General features: G+C 50.8%; 1 protein-coding gene across 3 annotated transcripts in view; it reads right to left on the reverse strand.

The window, feature by feature from the left end:
• Prkag2 (protein kinase AMP-activated non-catalytic subunit gamma 2) overlaps window positions 1–20,050 on the reverse strand; it is a 196,947-nt gene that overhangs the window by 34,736 nt on the left and 142,161 nt on the right. For all 3 annotated transcript variants that reach the window (XM_090333565.1, XM_090333566.1, XM_090333567.1), the window contains one exon: window positions 18,950–19,019. In XM_090333565.1, the coding sequence (XP_090189691.1) occupies window positions 18,950–19,019 (70 nt within the window). The remainder of the gene's footprint in view (window positions 1–18,949; window positions 19,020–20,050) is intronic.

Below are 20,050 nucleotides of genomic sequence, written 5' to 3' on the forward strand. Positions count from 1 at the left end.
AGGACATTTGGGGCTGTGATGGGAAACCCAGCCTGCTGGGGAACCCCGCGCCCAGGGCCTTGCTGGGTGCAACCACCTGAATGACCTCCCTCCAGGCATCTCTAAATTTCTGGGGTCTCTACTCAGTCTTTTGTTTCAGTCTTAGAGACCTTATCTTCTCAGAGGCTATCTGACCTTGATACACAGTTTAGTGTCCCAGGCCTTCCTCTGAAATCTGGGTGGAAGGACTTGCAATTCTGCACGCCTGAAAAAGCCAGCATCACATAGCTGTCACTAAAGGTGCACACCAGTTCCAGGCTTCCTTAGGCCATGGCTGTAGCAACTTCTGAGTGCCTGAATGGCTGGGTAAGGTTTGGGAAATACTCGCCTGGGCGGTCCAGGGAAACAGGATGCCTGAGTTTTCTGAAGGCAAAGTCTTTCATATCTTGAGATGGATGTGGTCCAACCAATTCCACCAAGTGCTCAAGGCATGTTTTCTATGCCTGCTTCTTTGTAGCGGTTGCTCAAGAGAGGAGGTCATTACCAAGGCACAGGTTTCACTGAAGTGTAAGGAGTGAGGACCACCCAGGAGCAGGAGATGAGTGAACTACTTTTGAACTACTCTAGGGCATGGCTAACTAGTCAGGGCAGCTAAGTTAAAGATCTGCTGTCTCAGGGACTCTCACAGACTCCGCTTCCATGGGAGGGAGGCCCTGAATCCTTAGGCAGTACTGTACACAGAAACCCTACCTAGTGTCACTGCATGACCTTGGTGGGCCAGGAGACAAGCTTAACCCCAAAGTTTTCTCTCAGAGACCCTGTGCCCCATTCAAGTTTCCTTTATTTCCCCCCATCTCATAGCTAGCTGCTGTCTGTTGATGAGGTGGAAAGGGCTTCTGGAGCAGAGCTAGTCAAGACAGGCAGATACGATGGGTGGGGTAGCGGGGAGGATGAGAGGATAAGCTTGAACCTCTCTCTTTGCCTTTCTGTTTCCTCAGAAGACTGTGCCACTTACTTTCAGAGCTGGTCTCCTCTTAGTAAATCCTCTCTAGAGAAGTCCTGGCAGACACACCCAGGGGTGTGCTGCTCAATTCAATGGCACACTTATCACAAATAACAAACCAAAGCAGACTTTACTCTTCCTGGAAGCTCTTATCTGTCAGTTATTAGAAAAGCAGCCAATCAGGGAACATGCAGATAGCAAGACAGGCTAAGAAACTTAAAACTTGACAGTGAAATGATAAAGAATGAGGAAATAAGGATGGGACAGTAAATCTTAGGTCTTACAACCTAATCACAAACAGACAGGAGAACCATCAATCCAAAAGCCATTCAATTCTCACTATTTCACCCAAGGACAACCTCTGTAATGAGGAAGACAGAGAAGAGGGTCCAAGACAGCAGAAATAGGCTCAAGTGCCATCTTCTTCATGTCATGTCTGTGCGACATGCTCTAATTTCCTTGCCATGTTTGCGTTTTACCTGACTTGTTTTGGTTCCCTGAACTTTCTGGTAACCTATCTAGTGTGCTGACAGGTGAGTTAGACTGAGTGGTTACCTTAGGATTTCCTTCATTCTCCTGAGCCCCTTCTTGTCATGAGGACAGGCTGTGGTAGGCATCACATCTGCTGAAGTGTCTCAGATCAGACAGCTGCTCAAGTTTCCTTCTTTCCTTTCCCCCCCCCTTTTTTTTTTGCCAGTCCTGGGCTTGAGCTCAGGACCTGAGCACTGTCCTTGGACTTTCTCAAGGCTAGAGCTCTACCACTTGAACCTCAGCACCATTTTCGGCTTTTTTCTAAGTATGTGGTACCGAGGAATTGAACCAGGGTCTTCGTGCATGCTAGGCAAGCATGCTACCACTAGGCCAAACTCCTGGCCCCAAGTTTCCTTCTTTCTGACGAAGGTTTTGAGAAGGATAGGCCGTGTGTGTGATCAGGGGTACATATGACCGACCTGACTCCTCATGTTTTGGGCTGAGGTCTCTTTGTGGGGGTACCTTATTTATTTATTTTGTTGGTCATAAGACTTGAACTCTGGGCCTGAGCACTGTCCCTGAGCTCTTCAGCTCAAGGCTACTGCCCTACCCTTTGCGCCATTGCACCAGTTCTGTTTCCTGGTGGTTAACTGGAGATAAGAATCATTCTTTCGTGGCTGGGCTGGCTCTGAACTGTGATCTGAAGGGACCCCTCTCTAGATTTCCCTTTAAAATAGAGAGACCCCTTGAGACCTCTCTTCTACCCCCAATAGGCATTTCCCATCTTCATGACAAAGGAGTACTTGACTCAAGGTGGGGGCTGTAAATTCCCTAATAACAGAGCTCAGATTATGAGAGCAGCTTAACCAGGTGGAGTTACCAGAATTCCTCCCCCACCCTACCCTCTTTGCCTGCCAAGAAACTCCCTCCCTTTTCCTTTGTCATCAGAGTAGTGTGCCAGAAGCCCGCCAAGATGATAGGTCAGCTCAAACAGCAAAGGTGTCAGTGGTTGCCCCAGAAATCGCTCAAGTATGTTGAGATTCCTCTGGCCACCTGTGTATAGCCAAGCCCAACCACATGGCTGGTGGCCTGTAAAAGTAGCCTGTGAGATTAGGTGGGGTCTCTCTCACTCACATCTTAGAGACGGCCCTGGCCTGTCAGTATGATTCTCCATGCTAGGCGCGGAATAAAACTGTTTAACTTCCGCTTTTGTGTCAGACTCGTTCCTTTGATCATGGACCCTAATACTGGGGGATTGGACCCTAACATGATCCTCAGATCTCAGCCTTCTGAGCAGCTAGGATTACAGGCATGAGCCACCATGCAGACTAGGGGTACCTGATCTTCAGAGGTAAGACTACTAGAGCCTCCCCTTAGGGGTGTGGTAGGCCCTACCACCTGCAGGGCTGAGCAGCTATGTAAATCATTGGGAATGAGTCTCTCCACAAGTGTTAGAATGCATGGGCATCTATTTTCTTTTTCCTGTTCTGGCCAGTCCTGGGCTCAAACTCTAGGCTTGGGCATTATCGCTGAGCTTCTCTGGGCTCAAGGCTAGTGCTCTCCTACTGAGTCACACCACCACATTCTGTGATTAAATGGAGATGAGGGTCTCACCCAGGTTGGCTTTGAACCGTGATTCTCAGATCTCAGCCTTAGAGTAGGTAGGATTCCAGGTGTGAGCGACCGGCACCTGCCTGGGAATCTGTTTTGTGCTCTGAGTTATCAAAGGGCTGCAGCGAAGCTGTACTCAGCCATCCAGGCACCTGTGCCTGAGCGCAGCTCATTCTGGGTTCTGGACAGCCTTTGAGTCGGCCAGGGCTCTGACTCTCGGCCATGCCCTGCAGAAGTGCTCAGGCTGCAGTCCTGACTCAGTCTGGTTCAACCTGCCTGCGGGGAGCGAGCAAGGCCTCTGGATCTCTGCACTTCCCCATCAGAAGGGGGTGCGGAGCAGGCTCCTGTGTAGACTCGGCCTCCTGCTCCCCTCATGAATATCTACATCGTATGGTACACTGCTTACAGCTAATGAACCCATAAAGGAATAATGAGGAAATTATACCCCAATCTCCTTAGTTTTCCCTTAATGTCCTTGCTACATCCCGGGGTCTTGCCAGGATCCCATGCTGCACTCAACCTGGTCTCTCCTCAGGTGGTCAGGGATGGTGGTGAAGGAACTGCTACCACGTGACACCGCTGGCCAGGTGCAGCGGGAAGCACCTCAGGGCTTCCTCTGCTCCCGGAGCTCTGGGGCGGACCTACGGCATTTTCTTTTAAACATGGAACACCTGGCCCGGTGTAGTCCAATATTAAGTATGTAAAATAATTATGCTTGTTGAGTTGGAACAGGGACAGATTGTTACTGATATAACCAAACAACGTAAATAACAAAGAAAGTATTAGCATTTTAAGTGAATAAAGCAAAACAAAGTGTCCTTCCCTTCTTCCAGGTCTTCCCCACAGTGAGTATAAACTTTCGGGTTATAGGAGGTGCTATCTTGTACTATTTTCATTATGGCAAAGGCTCAAATTGTACTTAGAGAAAGAAAGGCATGACAATGCACAGAAAATTAGCGTAATCGGGTATTAAATACAGAAAGAAAAGAAACCTAAACCGCCTTGAACAACTGGCTGTTTGGAATGCATGATCACAATTCCTGAGAGAGCAGGAAGTAGGGTTCTGCACATCCCACAGGCGCCTGGGGTCAGCTATTACCACTGTGTTCTGCTCTTGCTTTTGGTGCTTCGCACATCACCACAGAGGCATAATTAGGGAGCATGGCTGGCACGGAGGAACTGACCCACGGAGGAAGGCTCCCGCTGCAGGTGAGGTTTCTTACCACCCTTTAACTAGTAACACTGAGAAGTGGCAAATAGCACTCAAGTGTGTAATTTATAAAGTCAAATACAATGTTCAAATGCAACACATATTAAGTTTAAATGTAAACAAAGCTAAACATTCAATGGAAGCATGTACAGGTAACTATTTCTCTCTCTGAAATCTCCTGACCATGACACCTCATCCCTGACTTCACTTCAGCCCCACGCACAGTGGACTCCAATTCATCCAGGCTGCTGGAAACCTAGCTCTACCCTCCCTGTGCAGCCTCTTCACCACATCTACAAGGACGACTCCTCTGGATCACATCAGTACTTTCTTCTCAAACAAAGGAAGGCTCCTTACAAGCTGAGAATGGGGGTGACCCCATCCTAAATCCAATGAGTATCCCAAGAAGAGAGACCCAGAGGAGAACGCCAATAGAGGGCAGAGCCAGGAGCAGTGTAGCTTCAGGCTAAGGGGTGGATGCCCAGGATGCTTAGAGAGGCTGGGGAAGCCATCCGTCAGCTTTCAGAGGCCTCAGAATGGTCAGGTTCTCTCTCTCTCTCTCTCCCTCGCCCTCCCTCCTTTCCTTCCTTCCTTTCTCTCTTTCGCCAGTCTTGGGGCTTGAACTCAGGGCCTGGGCACTGACCCTGAGCTTCTTTTGTTCAAGGCCGGCACTCTACCACTTGAGCCACAGTGCCACTTTCAGCTTTTTCTGTTTATGGGGTACTGAGGAATTAAACCCAGGGCTTTACACATGCTAGGTAAGCACTCTACCACTAAGCCACCTTCCCAGGGTCAATTTCTGTTCAAGTTCAGTTCAAAGGTTACTACCTACACAACTTTCCTCAAAGGCCCTCAAAGTTGGGCTTCCTGGCTCCAGTTTTGACATGCCCCCATGAAGTCACCACAAGCCATCCAATTTATAGGTCTGGCTCTTCTGGAGACCATGAGCCAGTGACGCCACCCGACTCTTCTTTATCCCCCAGGCGCACAGTGAGTTCCCTGCATGAATTAGGCACAAGCCAATGCTTGCCAAGGTGCACAGATCAGAAGAAGAGAATCGATGGCAGACCTGAGGTTGTGTGTTGTTTCTGTCAGGCAGAAAAATGATAAGAAATGACCACCATTTAAAGATTACTGGGGAGTTTAGAAATAATATGCAGTAAATAGTTTTATTTACAACACAGATCTTTTATGCAATTACACAATGCAAAGGTATTTGGGGGAGAGATGGAAGGTTAGAGAAATACCGCCCCAATGGATGTGCTAAAAGCTATCACTAAAAACCAAGTAAAACAACAACGGTATATCCTAAAGCTTTAACTTTTATTTTTCTTTTGGTGGATGTGTGCCTATACGAGTGTATATTCACATATATGTGCATGTTCAGATGCTGGGAACTGAATTCAGGACCTTGGTACTGTCCCTTAGCTTTTTTGCTCAAGGCTGGTACTCTACCATTTGAGCTATAGCTCCATTTCCAGCTTTTTTTTTTTTTTTTTTTGGTCTACTGGAGACAAGAATCTCAGACTTTCCTGCCCAGGCTGGCTTTGAACCTTAGTCCTCAGATCTCAGCCTTCTGAGTAGCTAGGATTACAGATGGTAGCTACTGGTACCTGGCATTAGATTTTATATTTGTATTACCCTATACATATTTCTAAAATAACCTGGAAAATGAGCAAACTAGACAATGTCATATTCTGAGATAAGCACTCTTATCACAAATTAGTTTTTCCAAAACCCATTTAACGCAGAACTTTCGTTTAGAAGCACACACACACACACACACCTGTGTAGATTTTAAAAAATGTAAGTTTTCTGGTCTTTTTGATCTTAACTATGAAAATGGAGAGAGGAGACTGCTGCTCTAATTTGTTAGACAAAAATATCCAAGGATAAATCAAAGGGTAAGAGTATAAAATAGTATTACTAATAAGCTTTGATCAAACTATGGAGGATGGCCAATAAGACAATGGCTAGGAAACAGACTTCAGACAGCTAGTGTAGAAAGACAGACACCACCCATTAACCCATTCCTGACATTACCATCACAGCCTCTTTCTACACCAGGGGTCTTGGCGGGCAGTGAGTGAGTGAAGCAGACTCAAAGAGGCAGAGCCTGGCCAAGTGCTCATGGCTCAGCTCCAAGTCCATCCAGTTCTTAAGGTTCCACCCTGTTTCTTCTAGACGGGCTGGAAGCGGTACCCAGCTTTTCACATGAGGTTGACCTCCCCGAAAAGGCCAGGCTTCTAATGTAGAGAGAAAATGACTGGCTTGGGTATAAACCATGTGGTGGCTACCGGGCTATTTGCTAGGCCCAGAGCTCCAGGCCTGCCCAGGCATCCTAGAGCCTCTCTCCTGTCCCCTAGTCCTGCGTCTTTGACCTACTCCGACACCCACTCCCAGGAGGGCAGACAAAGCACAAGTCACCACCACCAACCGTGACCCAGCTGGTATCCTACTCCGACACCCACTCCCAGGAGGGCAGACAAAGCACAAGTCACCACCACCAACCGTGACCCAGCTGGTATCCTACATTTAAACATTCATATCTTGTACCTTGATCAAATTCACATGCTCACATTACTCCCTTCTCTCTTCCGTGTTGCTTTTAAACTGTTTTTATGCATCGTATATTTGGATCATCAGTGGGCCTGCTGTCCCAATAAAGCTGCCATTAGCCTCACCCACTTTGTTTTTCTCTCTAAGGTAGAGAAGCAGCACCTGGAGCCTGTGAGGGAGGTTGGGATGATGGCTGAGGGCTGCCAAAGGCTGGGGGTGGCTGGTTACCCACAGCCTCCACTCAGGTGCCAGCTTCCAGGTGCCCCTGTGTGCCTTCATGTTGTCCCCTTAGAGGCAGACACATTCCCAATTAAGACCACTAGTCTAGGGGAAGCCATATTTCTGGGGTTCCTGTGTGCTGTGATCTTTCTCTGTGGTTCCCTAAACTGTTCTGTGCTTGACTGTGGATGTCTGAATCCCTCTTCTTGCCCCATGGCTGGGGAGGAACAGAGTCCACTGCTGGCCAGGCTGCTGCTCTGCCACTAAGCCATGTCCCCAGCCCCGAGAATTTCCTCATGTCCTTACTTCATTTGTGGTCTTTTTTTTTTTTTTGGCCAGGCCTGTAGCTTGAACTCAGGGCCTGGGCACTCAGTCTCCAGTTCCTTTTGCTCAGGGCTAGCATCTACTACTTGAGTCACAGCACCACTTCTGGCTTCTTCTGTGTATGTGGTACTGAGGAACTGAACCCCGTGCTGGGCAAGCACTCTACCACCAAGCCATATTCCCATCCTTACCTGGGGGCTTTAGAAAGGGACAAACTGGTGGAATCTTCACAGTGGCTATTTCAGTATCTATGAAGACACTGGCAGGTCTTTACATTCTTGTGGGGACACACTTCTCTAGAGAAGCCTTGCTTGATTCCAACGCAGTGCGTGATTCAGTTTGCTCATATTTAGTTATGCATTTGCCCCTATTTTTACACATGTGACTGATTTCCAATCTGTATGCTACCTTTCTCTGCTACTGACGTCAGGTTCAAACCAGCTTTAGAATATCCATCCTGTCCTGTCCCCAAAATCACTCCACCACTTAGGACACTGTTTGCTACCTGAAGGCCTCATGGAATTCATCCCAAATGGGCTATTAGGCCATTCATCTTTTCAAAGGGTATAACTTAATCCCTCTTTTTTTCCCTTCTAGGTGCCAGTGGCTCATGCAAACTGTAATCCTAGCTACTCAGAAGGTTGAGATCTGTCTGAGGACTGCGGTTCTAAGCCAGCCCAGGCAGGAAAGTCTGCGAGACTCTTATCTCTAATTAACCACCAGAAAACCAGAAGTGGCCCTGGCTCAAGTGGTAGAGGGCCAGCCTTGAGCTAAACAGCTCAAGGACAGCACCCAAGCCCAGAGTTCAAGCCCCATAACCAACAATAACCAAAGATTTCCTAGGGTCATTAACTTAAACCAGGAAAGGGCTAAGAGCGTGGCCCAGTTGTAGAAGTGCTTGCCTAGCATACACAAAGGCCCGGGCTTGATTCCTTGGTATCGCATACGCACAAAAAGCTGGAAGAGATGCTGTGGACAAGTGGTAGAGCATCAGCCTTGAGAAAAATCTCAAAAGATAGTATTCAGGCCCTGGTTCAAGCTCCAGGACTGACAAAACAAACATATGAGCAAAGTGTACAGTGAACACTTGTTCAAGGAACAAACATTCAAAAACGTTTTTTCTTACAATATTTAAAAAAATCTGCTACCAGTCAAGAAGTCTCCGATGTTGATGCTTCTAAGTTTTGCTTATCATTTCCTCCTTCTCGCCCTCCTCTTCCTTTTTAATTTGCACGCACGCGTGTGCGCGCGTGTGTATGTGTGTGTGTATAGAAATTCTAGGGTATGAACTCCTCTGTGCTATCTGCACCGGGGAAGTGTTTACCACTTGAGCCAAACGCACCAGCCCTTAAATGTTTTGGTTACTTTTGAGATAGGGTCTTATTTTTTGCCGTGTCTGCCTGGTCTGTGCTCTTTCCATTTATGCTTTCCCTGTACCTAGGATGACAGACTCGTGTCAGGGCACCCAGCTTTTTACTGGCTGAGATGGTTTTTTGTGAATTTCTTGCTTGCGCTGCCTTTGAGCCATGGCTCTTCAAGAAGCTAGGATCACATGAGCCACAGCATCTGGCCCACTCAATTTCATCTTGAACAGACAAGTTTAGTCTTTCTTCAAGGACTAGCCTTCATTTTTGCTGAGTAAAACTACTTTTATGTTTGGTCTAATTGACTTCCTTTATTTCAGCAGATTTCGGGAGAGAAGAGAGAGCAATGAATACAGTTAGCAAGCTATTTGCGGGTGGCAGATCACCTCAAGACAGTATTTACGGAAAGCATTTTGCAAAGCTGGGTGCTGGTGGCTCACACCTGTCATCTTCGCTATTCAGGAGGCTAAGATCTGAGGACTGGGGTTTGAAGCCAGCCCTGGCAGCAAAAGACGAGTGACTTTTGCCTCTAATTAAACACCAACAAAGCTGGAAATGGAGCTGTGGCTCAAGTAGTAGAGCACTGACCTCAGATCCTAAAGTACCCATGACAGCACCTAGGATCCGAGACTAAGCCTAGGACAAGCATCACCCCTGCTTCCCCCTGCCCCCCCCCAAAAAAAGTCCTCTTCAGTTTGATACCTAAGGAAGGCAATTGTAATTTGTCTTCAGCATGACCATTCTCTCTGCAGGGCTTAAACAAGGCACTAAATCTCCCCACTGTGGGCTCTGTTTCTAATAGAGCATGTCATTGCTCTTACATATGTGTGAGCGCTGTGAAGAATTACTGTTTTTTAAATTTTTATATTTTTGGTCAGTTGTGGGACGTGAACTCTGGGCCTGAGCGTTGTCCCTGAGCCCTACTCTTTGAACCACAGTGCCACTTCAAGTTTTCTAGTGGTTAATTGGAGATAAAGAGTCTCATGGTCTTTAGTGCCCGGCCTGGCTTTGAACTGGGATCCTCAGCTCTCAGCCTCTTAATTATCTAGGATTGTAGGAGTGAACCACTGCGCTGGCCTAAGAATTACTGTGTGTGTGTGTGTGTGTGTGTGTGTGTGTGTGTGTGTGTGTCACAGGGCTTGAACTCAGCCTGGGTGCTGTCCCTGAGCTCTTCAACTCAAGGCTACCACCCTACCCCTGGGCCTGGGTATTGTCACTGGGCTCTTTAGCCCAAGGCTACCACCCTACCCTAGATCCAAGCCCCACTTCCATTTTCTAGAGGTTAATTGGAGATAAGAGTCTCAGGTCCTTTTGTGCTCGGACTGGCTTTGAACCTTAATAATCAGATCTCAGCCTCCTGAGTAGCTAGGATTACAGGCACCACGGCCAGGCCGGATTAACTAGGTACAGTTAACTGGGTGAGGTGGGCTCAGGGACAATGCCTAGGCCCAGGGGTAGGGTGGTAGCCTTGAGCTGAAGAGCTCAAGGACAACACCCAGGCCAAGTTCAAGCCCCATGAACCACCAAAAACAAAAAAAATTACCATTTTAAACCCAAACATAGAGCCAGGTGCTGTGGCTCACAGGAGGCTGACCTATGAGGATCATGATCTGAGCCAGCTCCATCAGGAAGACAAACCCCAGAGACTCTTATCTCCAGTTAACCAGTGGAAGGCTGGAAGTGAGGTGTGGCTCAAGTGGAAGAGTGCCAGTCTTAAGTGAAAAAACTGAGCACAAGGCTCTGAGTTCAAGCCTCAGTACCAGCACGCACGCACATGCAGGACAGTCATTAGGATAGGGCAGGAAGGGCGACCCCTTTATTAGTTCCCAGGCCTGAGAGGCAGCAAGCCAGTCTGCTCCCACGGAAACAGGCTAAGGATTCCGAGTTCAGAGGGAGACGAGGCAGCAGGAAGAGGGCACAGACAGGACCTAGACCAGAACTGTTACTCTTTCTCTGCCACCTCGGGCAAATGAATCCTTCAGTAAGGGGAGTAGAGGGACAAATACCTCTATGATCAGCATACAGCACTTCTGGGACCAAATACCTGGGGGCACAGAGTGGGCTCTGGGTCTCTCTGTGGTCAACACAGGTGGGCAGTCCACCGATTCAGTTCAGCTCTGGCCATCTACCTGGGGTGGTGTCAGGCTCCATGACTGTCTCTTACTACAGACACCTGTCAGCAGTCCAGGCCTCCGGAACTCCAGAGTAACCGGCTATAAACAGGGGCTTCTCCCACAATCTGCTCAGGTGACGGTCATGTTTAAGGGTTTATTCCCACAGATCCATGGGCAGCGAGGATGGGAGGCTCGTGGAGCTAAGGGGACCCAGCAGTGTTTTTTCTGGATGCTTCATCACATACGTGTGACTGATTCAATCACTGGTCACTGACGACAAACTTGACCTTCAGCCAGCCACTCTCTTCCTCAGAGACTTGGGGTGGGTCTAAAGTTCAAACCCTTTACTGCTGCCTTGGTGTTTGTGGAAAGCAGCCGAACCCCAAGCTTTGTCGGGGCTGCCAGCCAGCAGTGGTGAGCACATAGACATTTATCACAGTAGGAGCTATTAGTATCCTGGAAATAGGAGGCAAGCCACAGGTTTGTATTTCACAATAGGGCTATCCCCCAGAGCCTGGATTTCTTCATCTGTAAAATGGGGTGACACCATCATTCCTGCAAAGAAATGGAGGTAGGCGCCAACCACCACCCCAAAGCTACCAAAGTGGGGCAGGAGCAGATGCCCGCTTGCTGCATATGGGGGGGATGGCTGCTGTGAGAGGGTGTGCCAGTGGGGGCTCGGCTTGGAAGGGTTGAGCTTAGTTACCATCCTTATACCTTCCAGGACCTTCCTGGAAGAAGTGACCATGGCCTGCAGCCACACAGGCCTGCAGTGATGCATGCTTCTGTGGTTTAGTACAAGTTAGGTGCTAGTAGTATTTGCAAAGTCACACAGGAAGAGAGGAAAGCTTGAAATCATTTGCCCAAGGTCTGGGAGTTGTTAAACAGAACAGGGACTCCAATCTGTGATGGTAATTACACATGCATTTAAAAGCAGGAGGCAGGAGTTACAACACGGGGCCCTGCCTCAAAGCTAGGACAGGCAACAGCAAAGCAGGCTAAGGGGCAGTGATGATGTCACGATGGCTTCAAAGAATACCTGTCACGCAATCTACTCAGTGAGTGTTACCAGCTCGCCTTCCCTAGGTACAACCCAAAAGGAAAAAGAATCAGCTAGCACCATGCTTAAGGACCTGAGTACCGTGACATCGATTCTGATCCACAGGAAAGAGCTCAAAGTGGGGCAGAAGAAACCAGCTCGTTACACAGATCTAAAAAAGATTCCAGAATTATTCATCTCCTTTTATTCTCTAGGCTAAATGATTCTTCTTTCTCCTGCGGCTAGTCCAACACTGCAGATCCCGAAGGCGCGCTGAGACATGGGCCTCCGACAGCACGCAGCCTGCCCTATCTGCTCAGCCGCCTTCCTTCCAGTGGTCTGGCCACTGGACACAGCTGCGGGCAGCTCCTCACCTCTGGGGTGGGTCAGCACAGTCTTTATCTTCCTTTCCCAATTCACTATTCATTTTCACGTGCTTCGCTTCCTACTCAGGCCCTGGCCAGTCCTAATTTTCGTCTCTCCCTCCTAGAGCTTGTAACTTTACTGACTGTGAGCTGCAAAGAACCTGTTTCTTCTTCCCAGCATCCACTGACTGGGAAGGAGCCTATGATGCTAAGTCCAGAAAGGCTTCCTGTAGGAGGAGCAGAAGGTCAAGAGGACAGGAAGGAACACCTAGGGGAAAGGAACTGCACATGGCAAGTCCAGAAAGCCAGACAGGAGCAGGTGGCTGGACAGTGTGAAAGAAGGCCAGAAAATAATCCTAGCTATTCAAGAAGCAGCCATCAGGAGGATGGTAATATGAGGACAGCTGGTGTGGGGGGGGGCAGGGGGGAGGCAGGAGTTAATGAGATCTCATCTCAACCTATAGTCAGGCACAGTGACACATCACTTATCCCTACCAATGCATGAGGCTGGGAAGATTAGTTATAGGACAATACAGACCAAAAAGTTTGTGATAACCTTATCTCCACAGTAAACGCAGGGTGTGGGGGAATGCACCTGCCATGCCAGCTGCGTGGGAAGCATAAATAGGAGACTCTAGCCCAGGGGAGCCAGGGCAAAAAGTGAGACCCTATCTCAAAAGGAAGCACAGTGCAAAGGGCTGGAAGTGTAGATTAGATTAAGCAGTAGAGCACCTGCCTAGCAAGTGCAAGGTCCTGACTTCAAATCCCAGTACTGCCAGAAAAAAGCAAGCAAGCAAGCCAGGAGAGCTAGAGAGGGAAAATGCAAAGGGAAAGAGGCAAGGGCCTGTGGAGGAAGAGGTGGGCACACCTGAGTGGGGAGAAGGGGAAGAAGGCAGCAACAGGGCCACCAGAGACCATGCTGAGCCATCTGGACTCTGGGCTTCAGACAACAGGAGACCAGAGGTGGTTTGTAGGCAGAGAGATGACATGATCACCTCACATTTCTAATTTGGGCACCAAACATGGACTGGGGGAGCAAAAAGGGGACTAGAGAGGCCAGCTACTGACAGGGTTCAATGGAAAGATGGAGTAGAAACTTATGAGAGGGTGTGGGTATGCCACAGCGGATGAGGCGTCATTCTTGTGATGCTGGTGGAGGGGGTGCCATTTATGGATCCAGGCAAGGGAGGGGAAGGAGACAAGAGCAGGGCACCGATGGCTGCAGCTGCAGGACAGAGGGCTGGCTGGGCTTGGTTTAAGTGGCTGAGCACTAGCAGTGAGCAAACAAATCAAATGAGCAAGCCAAGCAAGCATGAGGTCCTGAGTTCAAAACAAAAGGGAAGGGGGGAGGGAGAGGGAGAGACAGAACAAGAGATGGAGGTGACCTCTGGGGGCTTGAAGGGAAGATTGTTTCATACTGGCTTTTTGAACAGGTGGCATCTGACAGGAACTCGGCTACCCACTTTTCCACCACCTTGCATTAGGTACATGGTGCGCGGCTTAGAACGGTGCCACAAGATGGCAGCTATTATTATAAATGCAGAAAAATATGAGTATAAAAATGCTCCCACGTTTTCCAGCACGCATCAGATGCTCTATATCATTAACAGTGTTTGCTCTTTACGAGTTAGAGTTAAAGCTTACAGCCACAGTGGGTGACTCAGGGCCCTGGGACTCTGGTTGGTGGGCTGGTGGGGTCAGAGCTGGGTCACCAGTGATGGAGCCAGAGGCCATTTTCAACATATCTGCCAGGAAGCAGGGAAGGCCTAGCATGGAGAAGGAAGCTCCTGCAGGCCTGGAGGGATGAGCAGAGTGCTGTCTGGTTCCTAAGGACCATCAGTGGTTCTGGGCATGCGCAAAGTCTGGTAAGAAGGCCCACTTTCAGAGATTCCCAAGTCCTCCTGTGCCCTTTTCCCTCTAGTCCTTTCCTTTTCAGCTTTCTTCTTCAGGTGCTAAAACATTTTCCTGCTGGCCTGTCTTTGTTTTGTGTTGCTTTAACAAGCTCGCTGGTAATATATAAAGAAAAGAGGTTTACGTGGCTCATGATTCCAGAGGCTGGAAGACGCACACGGCATGATGCCCAGGCTGAGGAGGGAACCCTGACTGCACCATGAAGTGGCAGGGGCCCCATACACTGGGGAGACAGTGGGGTGTAATGCGATGTAGGAGGCAAGGTGCTGGCATTCTACCACTTGAGCCACAGCTCCAAGACTTTCCTGCCCGTGCTGGCTTTGAACTGCAATTGTCAGATCTCAGTGTCTTGAGTAGCTAGGATTACATGCATGAGCCCCTGCAGCCTGGCAACTCCCACAAACTCTTGGGGACAAACCATACCCAAGACACAGAAGAGGTCTAAGACACCATCAAATGGTAAGTTATATGTGATTCCCGAAAAATTAAAAATGTACACAAATCTATGAAATATAGTCGTAAGGCAAATACAGGGCTAGCTAGATAGGGCATTTTTTTTTCCTTGTTTTTGCCAGTCCTGGGGCCTGAACTCTAGGCCGAGGTGTTGGAATCTTTTTGATAAGGCAAATACTCTACCATTTGAGCCACAGTGCCACGTCTGTTTTTTTCTGCAATTAATTGGCGGTAAGAGTCTCCTGGGCTTTCCTGCTTGGGCTGGCTTTGAAGGACAATACTCAGATCTCAGCATCCTGGGGAGCTAAGATTACAGGCGTGAGCCACCAGTGCCCAGCTGACAGTACAAATTTAACTACTGCCAGACAACTGTGAGTTGTACTGGAGTCAAGACTTACTAGGTCTCTTGCCAAAGCAGAGCACGCAAAACTCAGTGGCGAAGGCAGAGCTTGCACCACAATGCATCATTACTAAAAGTGCCAACAGGATCAGACAAACCCCCTGCTACCACAAAGCTGTCACTGCAATTTCCACCAGCAGAGGTCAGCACTCAGGGGCCAGCACCCCTGTAAGGCACAGAGGCTAACAGCCTCATAGCCCAGTCCTCCAGCAGCCATCCCTCCCTCAAAAGGCCTTCAGAGGGCTCCCCAACTTTCTCCTCCTCCTCTCTCTATCCTTCCCCTTCCCCTTCCAGACAGCATTCTCCCTCACTGTTCCACTCTCACAGGTCCACTGTGTGTTCATGTTCTATGGTCCCCAGAGCACCAAAAACTACTAGGATGTCTCAGATGCTCTTTGCTCACTTAAGGCACTTCCTGCCTTAGAGCGTGGGGGGCAGAGGGCAAGAACAAGTGGGCTGGCTGAGAACACAGGTTTCCTTTGCCTGCTCAAGTGCGTGTCTGTGGTGTGCTCTGGGATTCTATTTTCAAGCTCAAATGGGAAGCAAGAGATCAAGTGCCAGCCAGGCTCTGCAGAGAAAACTGGATGAGAACAGCAATTCCAAAGGAGCCCAGTTGCTTCCTTACACAACTGGCACACAGCTGGAGACGGTGGGCTGAAAAATAATGTACTCCTCTGGTACAATGTGGCCCCATGCCCATTCTGATCACTGTGACCGGAGGCAGCTAAGTTTCCTACAGCCAGGGTGCACTTTGCGGAGGAAGAGTGAGGATGGTGCAGAGAATGGGGTGCAGGGGATGGCAGTGGGGGAGATGGCGGATGGCAAGACAGCCTCAGCAAAAAGTCAGGTGCCTGTAAACCCACACCTGTGAAACCCCGGCCTCATGGAAGGTGGGAATTGAGAGGATCAAAACCCAGGCTAGCCTGGACAGGAAAGCGGGTGAGACCCTCTTTCAACAGCACTGAATGTGGGGGCATGTGCTTATTATCCTGGCTACAATGAGAAGCCTAAGCAGGCAGGGCCTGGTTAGCAAGCATGAAGCCCTGAGTTCGAACTGTCACCGAAAACAGAAGCCAGGGAAACCATCACTATGAACCAACTGTGGATCCTCCAACAGCTGGGGTGGCAGGAGGAAAGCCAGGAGTGGGCACTCGAGTCCTAAACAAGGCGGAAGAACTGGTGGATAGGGCCAAGCTCTAGCAGGCTGGATCACCAGGCATGAAAACAGCCGAATGATCTCCTCCAAAAGCATTCAAGGCCGTGATCAGGTGCTGGCTTGCACAGCACTTAGTGCTTGGTTCAGCAAGCTTGAGAAGGCTAATATCGATAACCACAAACAGGAAAGATGGGACTGGGCCCAAAACTTAAAACTTTAAAAAGCAAATGCATTAAGTGATTACTATGGTTCCTTTTCTATGCAGTGAGTTATTTAATGCTCTCTTCATTACAAAGCAGCTACAGGCAGTACCAGCTCAACAGTGGGCAGAAGAAGCGTAGACGGCCTGGATATAGACAGGTAGGTGTTTTTAAAGCCATAATGAGATTGGTAGTGTGCGGACACACACAGTAAAGGACACAGGAAGCTGGGGTCTGGAGCTCTATGTCTGACAGCCCACTTGGCCTGTTGCGTGAATAAGTTTTGTTGGGGCACAGCCACATCCACTGTGCTTGGTCTCTAGCTGATGTCTGCTTTCTTGCTGCAAAGGCTAATCTCCATAGTTAGGACAGGCCATCACCCTATCACCCACGAGTTTTAAATATTTGCTACTGGTCCCTTTGCTGTGTTCGCCTGAAGCCTTGGTCTTCAAAGAAAAGCTGGTGAGCTCCAGTTAATAAGCAAAAAATGGAAAAGTGGAGCTACGGCTCAAGTGCAGGCTTTGAATAAAAAAAGCTAAGGGGCAGCTCAGGCCTTAAGTTCCACCCCCAGGACCAGTACATACACAAAAAAAGGAGGGTGAAAGCTGAGGGTCGGTTTAGTAGCCACCTAGAAGGCAAGCTGCTGACATCAGCTGGGGAGACACTGAAAGGTATAATGGCTTACTGTTGGGATTCAGTCTCCCCCTGCCCCACCCAAACAAATGCATGCTTCTGCTTGATATTCAGTTTTTTTCTGAAAAATTTTTAGATGATTTAGCAGTTTAAAGTTCCAAAGAAACAATGAAGTGTTTTTTTTAGAATACCACATCAACACCATGGCTTCTCCAGCCGCTCACAGGCATTGTTTAATATTGGCCTCCTTAAAAAGCTTGCATTTGACAGGGTTATTTGTGGGATTCGGCATGCTTTACGGCAACGATGGCAATACAGATAAAAATAGATGGGTGAAAAGACATTCTCTCTCTTAGATGCTTAGATTAATACTTTATATTCGTTACACAGACAGGGGGGACTGTGTCTACTTGGAGAAATGCAGCATAATTAAATAAATAAGTCTCAATCTGTGTGTGTGTGGGGGGGGGAACCAAACCCACATTGAGAGGAATCTGTGTTATGATTCATTAAATATCACCTTTAAGCAGACCATACATTTGGCACAAGGCTAAGGGCACTTAAATACAAATAAAATTGACAAAGTGCTTACTCTGTGTTTACCCTACCCCAACACCGAATACAAGGTTACAGATGGACTAGTTTACTCCTCCCAACAGCCTGACATTAGCTCTGTCTTCTAACTATAGCAGACAAGGTAAAGTCACTTGTTCAAGGTCAGATAGCCAACTAAGATGTGCAGGTAAGATTTGAACCTGGACTTGGGTTCTTTTAAAATTTTTCTGTGTGTATGCATGCACACACGTGCGCCTCAAAAGTGGGGCAAGAACTCTGGACCTCACAATCTTGCTTGCGTTTTTCCATTCAAGGCTGGTGCTCTACCTTTCCAGCCATAGAACCTCACTGCCAGCTTTTTGCTGGTTAACTGGAGATGAGAGTTCCTCCCCAACTTTTCCAATGGGCTGGCTTTAAATTAAGATTCTCAGTCACCCGAGTAACTATGATTACAAGCATGAGCCACCGTGGTAGGGCTTTGGGCCTTCAACATCTTAAAGCTCCCTTGTAAGTGACTTCTGTCCAATCTCCTGGCTTTCCTCCGGGATTTAGACATTTCAAAATCTGAACAGAGAGGACGGAGGCCAAGCGGTCAGATGAAGCCACTGCCTTCCCTTTCAGGAGGATGAAACATAAATTAAGTCCTGCAGGATTCCGAGATGAGTCATATGTTAATAAACACGATCCGTCTCTAATGACAATCTCTGTGGATGCATTACCTTGCAGCCAACACTTGTGAGAAAGCGCAGGGAATTTTCAACACGGTAGGAACGGCCGAAAGTGAAGGCAGGGCCGGCTGTGGAAGGTCTATTCCACAGGAAGAAGGGTTTAAAGTTGGCACAGGGCCCTCCCGTTTCGAGAGCGCTGAGCATCCCATCCACGCTCCAGGAAAACGAACAGCAACCCGGCGGACAACGGTAGCACCGAGACGGCGGGAAGGCCTTCTCAATTCCTCAGAGTGTCTCGCATCTTACATAAAGTTCCTTTTCCACTCGGCGCCTGCTCGCCGGATTCCATGTTTAAATAGGAATTCTGGCCGGGCTCGAGTTCCCTCCTCGTCACCTGAGCCTCCAAGTAAGACCCAGGTTATTTACCTGCAGGAAGGCGCCCGGGGCGGGGGTCCCTTTCCCCATCCCGGGGACACACCCTGCCGGGCACGTCCACCGGCGCGGCCGGTCCCGGGGCCGGGCTGCGGGCGGGCGGCCGGGCCGGCGCCCAGGCGGGGCTGCGGGACACCCGCTCCGCGGCGTCCGGGTGCGGAGGACAAAAGGGCCGCCCGCCCGCCCGCCTCCCGGCGCACGCCGGCGGCCGCTGCCCCGGCCCTCGTCCCGCCGCCCGCCGCCGGCTCCCGGCGGGATGCGGCGGCGACCGGCGCGCACTCACCTTCCTCGTCGAACTCCAGCTTCTCCAGCATGCCGGCTTCCGCGGGTCCCGGGGCCGCCGCCAGCGCCGCCTGAGGGGGAGGAGGAGGACAGGGATCAGCATGGGCCGCGCCGCTCGTCCCCGGCTCGGCGGGCTCGCGGCCGGCCGGGCACACGGGCCTCGCTCCGCGGGCGCGGGAGGGGAGGAGGGGCCTGCGGCGGGCGGCGGCGGCGGACGGGCGGGCGGGCGGCGGCGGCGGCGGGAGGGACGCAGGCGGGGTGAGGAAGGGAGCCGCCCGGGGCGGGGCTTAGCGAGACCGGGCGGGGCCTGCGGGGGCAGGGCCTGCGGGGGCGGAGCCAGCAGGGCAGTGGAGACGTAGAAACGCCCGGGTGGGGCCGAGAGGGGAGGGGCGGGGCCAGCAGAGCAGTGGAGGCGTAGAAACGCCCCGGCGGGGAGGGCCGGGCCTACAGGGGCGGGGCCAGCACGGGCGGGGTAGGGGAGCGGGCGCGCGGGGCGGGGCTGAGCAGGGAGGGACCCGGCCGGGGTGGACGGGCCCTCCTCGAGGCTGGGCCGCCTCCGCAGGTGGGTCTGCCGGTGGCCCGCTCCGCTCCCCTCCCCGCGCCTTTGGTACGGCCCGGGCGGCGGCGCGCGCCCCCCTCGGTCGCCCCGGGCCTCCTCCGCGCACGCACGCACGCACGCACACACGCACGCACTCCCCACGTACGAGCTCCCGAGCAGCCGCGGCGGCCGCGGCCCGGGCAGGTCCGGCCTGTGCAGGCGTGGGCTGGGCGTCCGGGCCGAGCCCTCCAGCCGCGCCGGGCGCCGCCGCCGCCCGCGGTCACCCTGGGAGGGCAGCCCGAGCCCACGGGCCCCGACCTGGGCCCTCCCACTCGGGATTGCTGCTCCGCGGGGCCAGCCCCGAGTATGCAGACCTCCCTCCCCCGACAAATGATCGCGCGCGGCAGGGCCTCGGAACGCTGACTGACTCGGCGAGGCGTGTCCGGCAGCGGAAACCGTCCATGTTGTCCGCTCCCTAGTGGCGGAAGCGTGACGGGAGGGGCCGGGCGAGGGGTCCGCAGGCTGGACGTGCCCGCCGGTGCCCGGGCAGGAAGGGGAAATGAA

This window comes from Megascapheus bottae, chromosome 5, assembly GCF_031878675.1.
Source record: "Megascapheus bottae isolate mThoBot1 chromosome 5, mThoBot2.hap1, whole genome shotgun sequence".
In the NCBI taxonomy this organism is placed as follows: domain Eukaryota; kingdom Metazoa; phylum Chordata; class Mammalia; order Rodentia; family Geomyidae; genus Megascapheus; species Megascapheus bottae.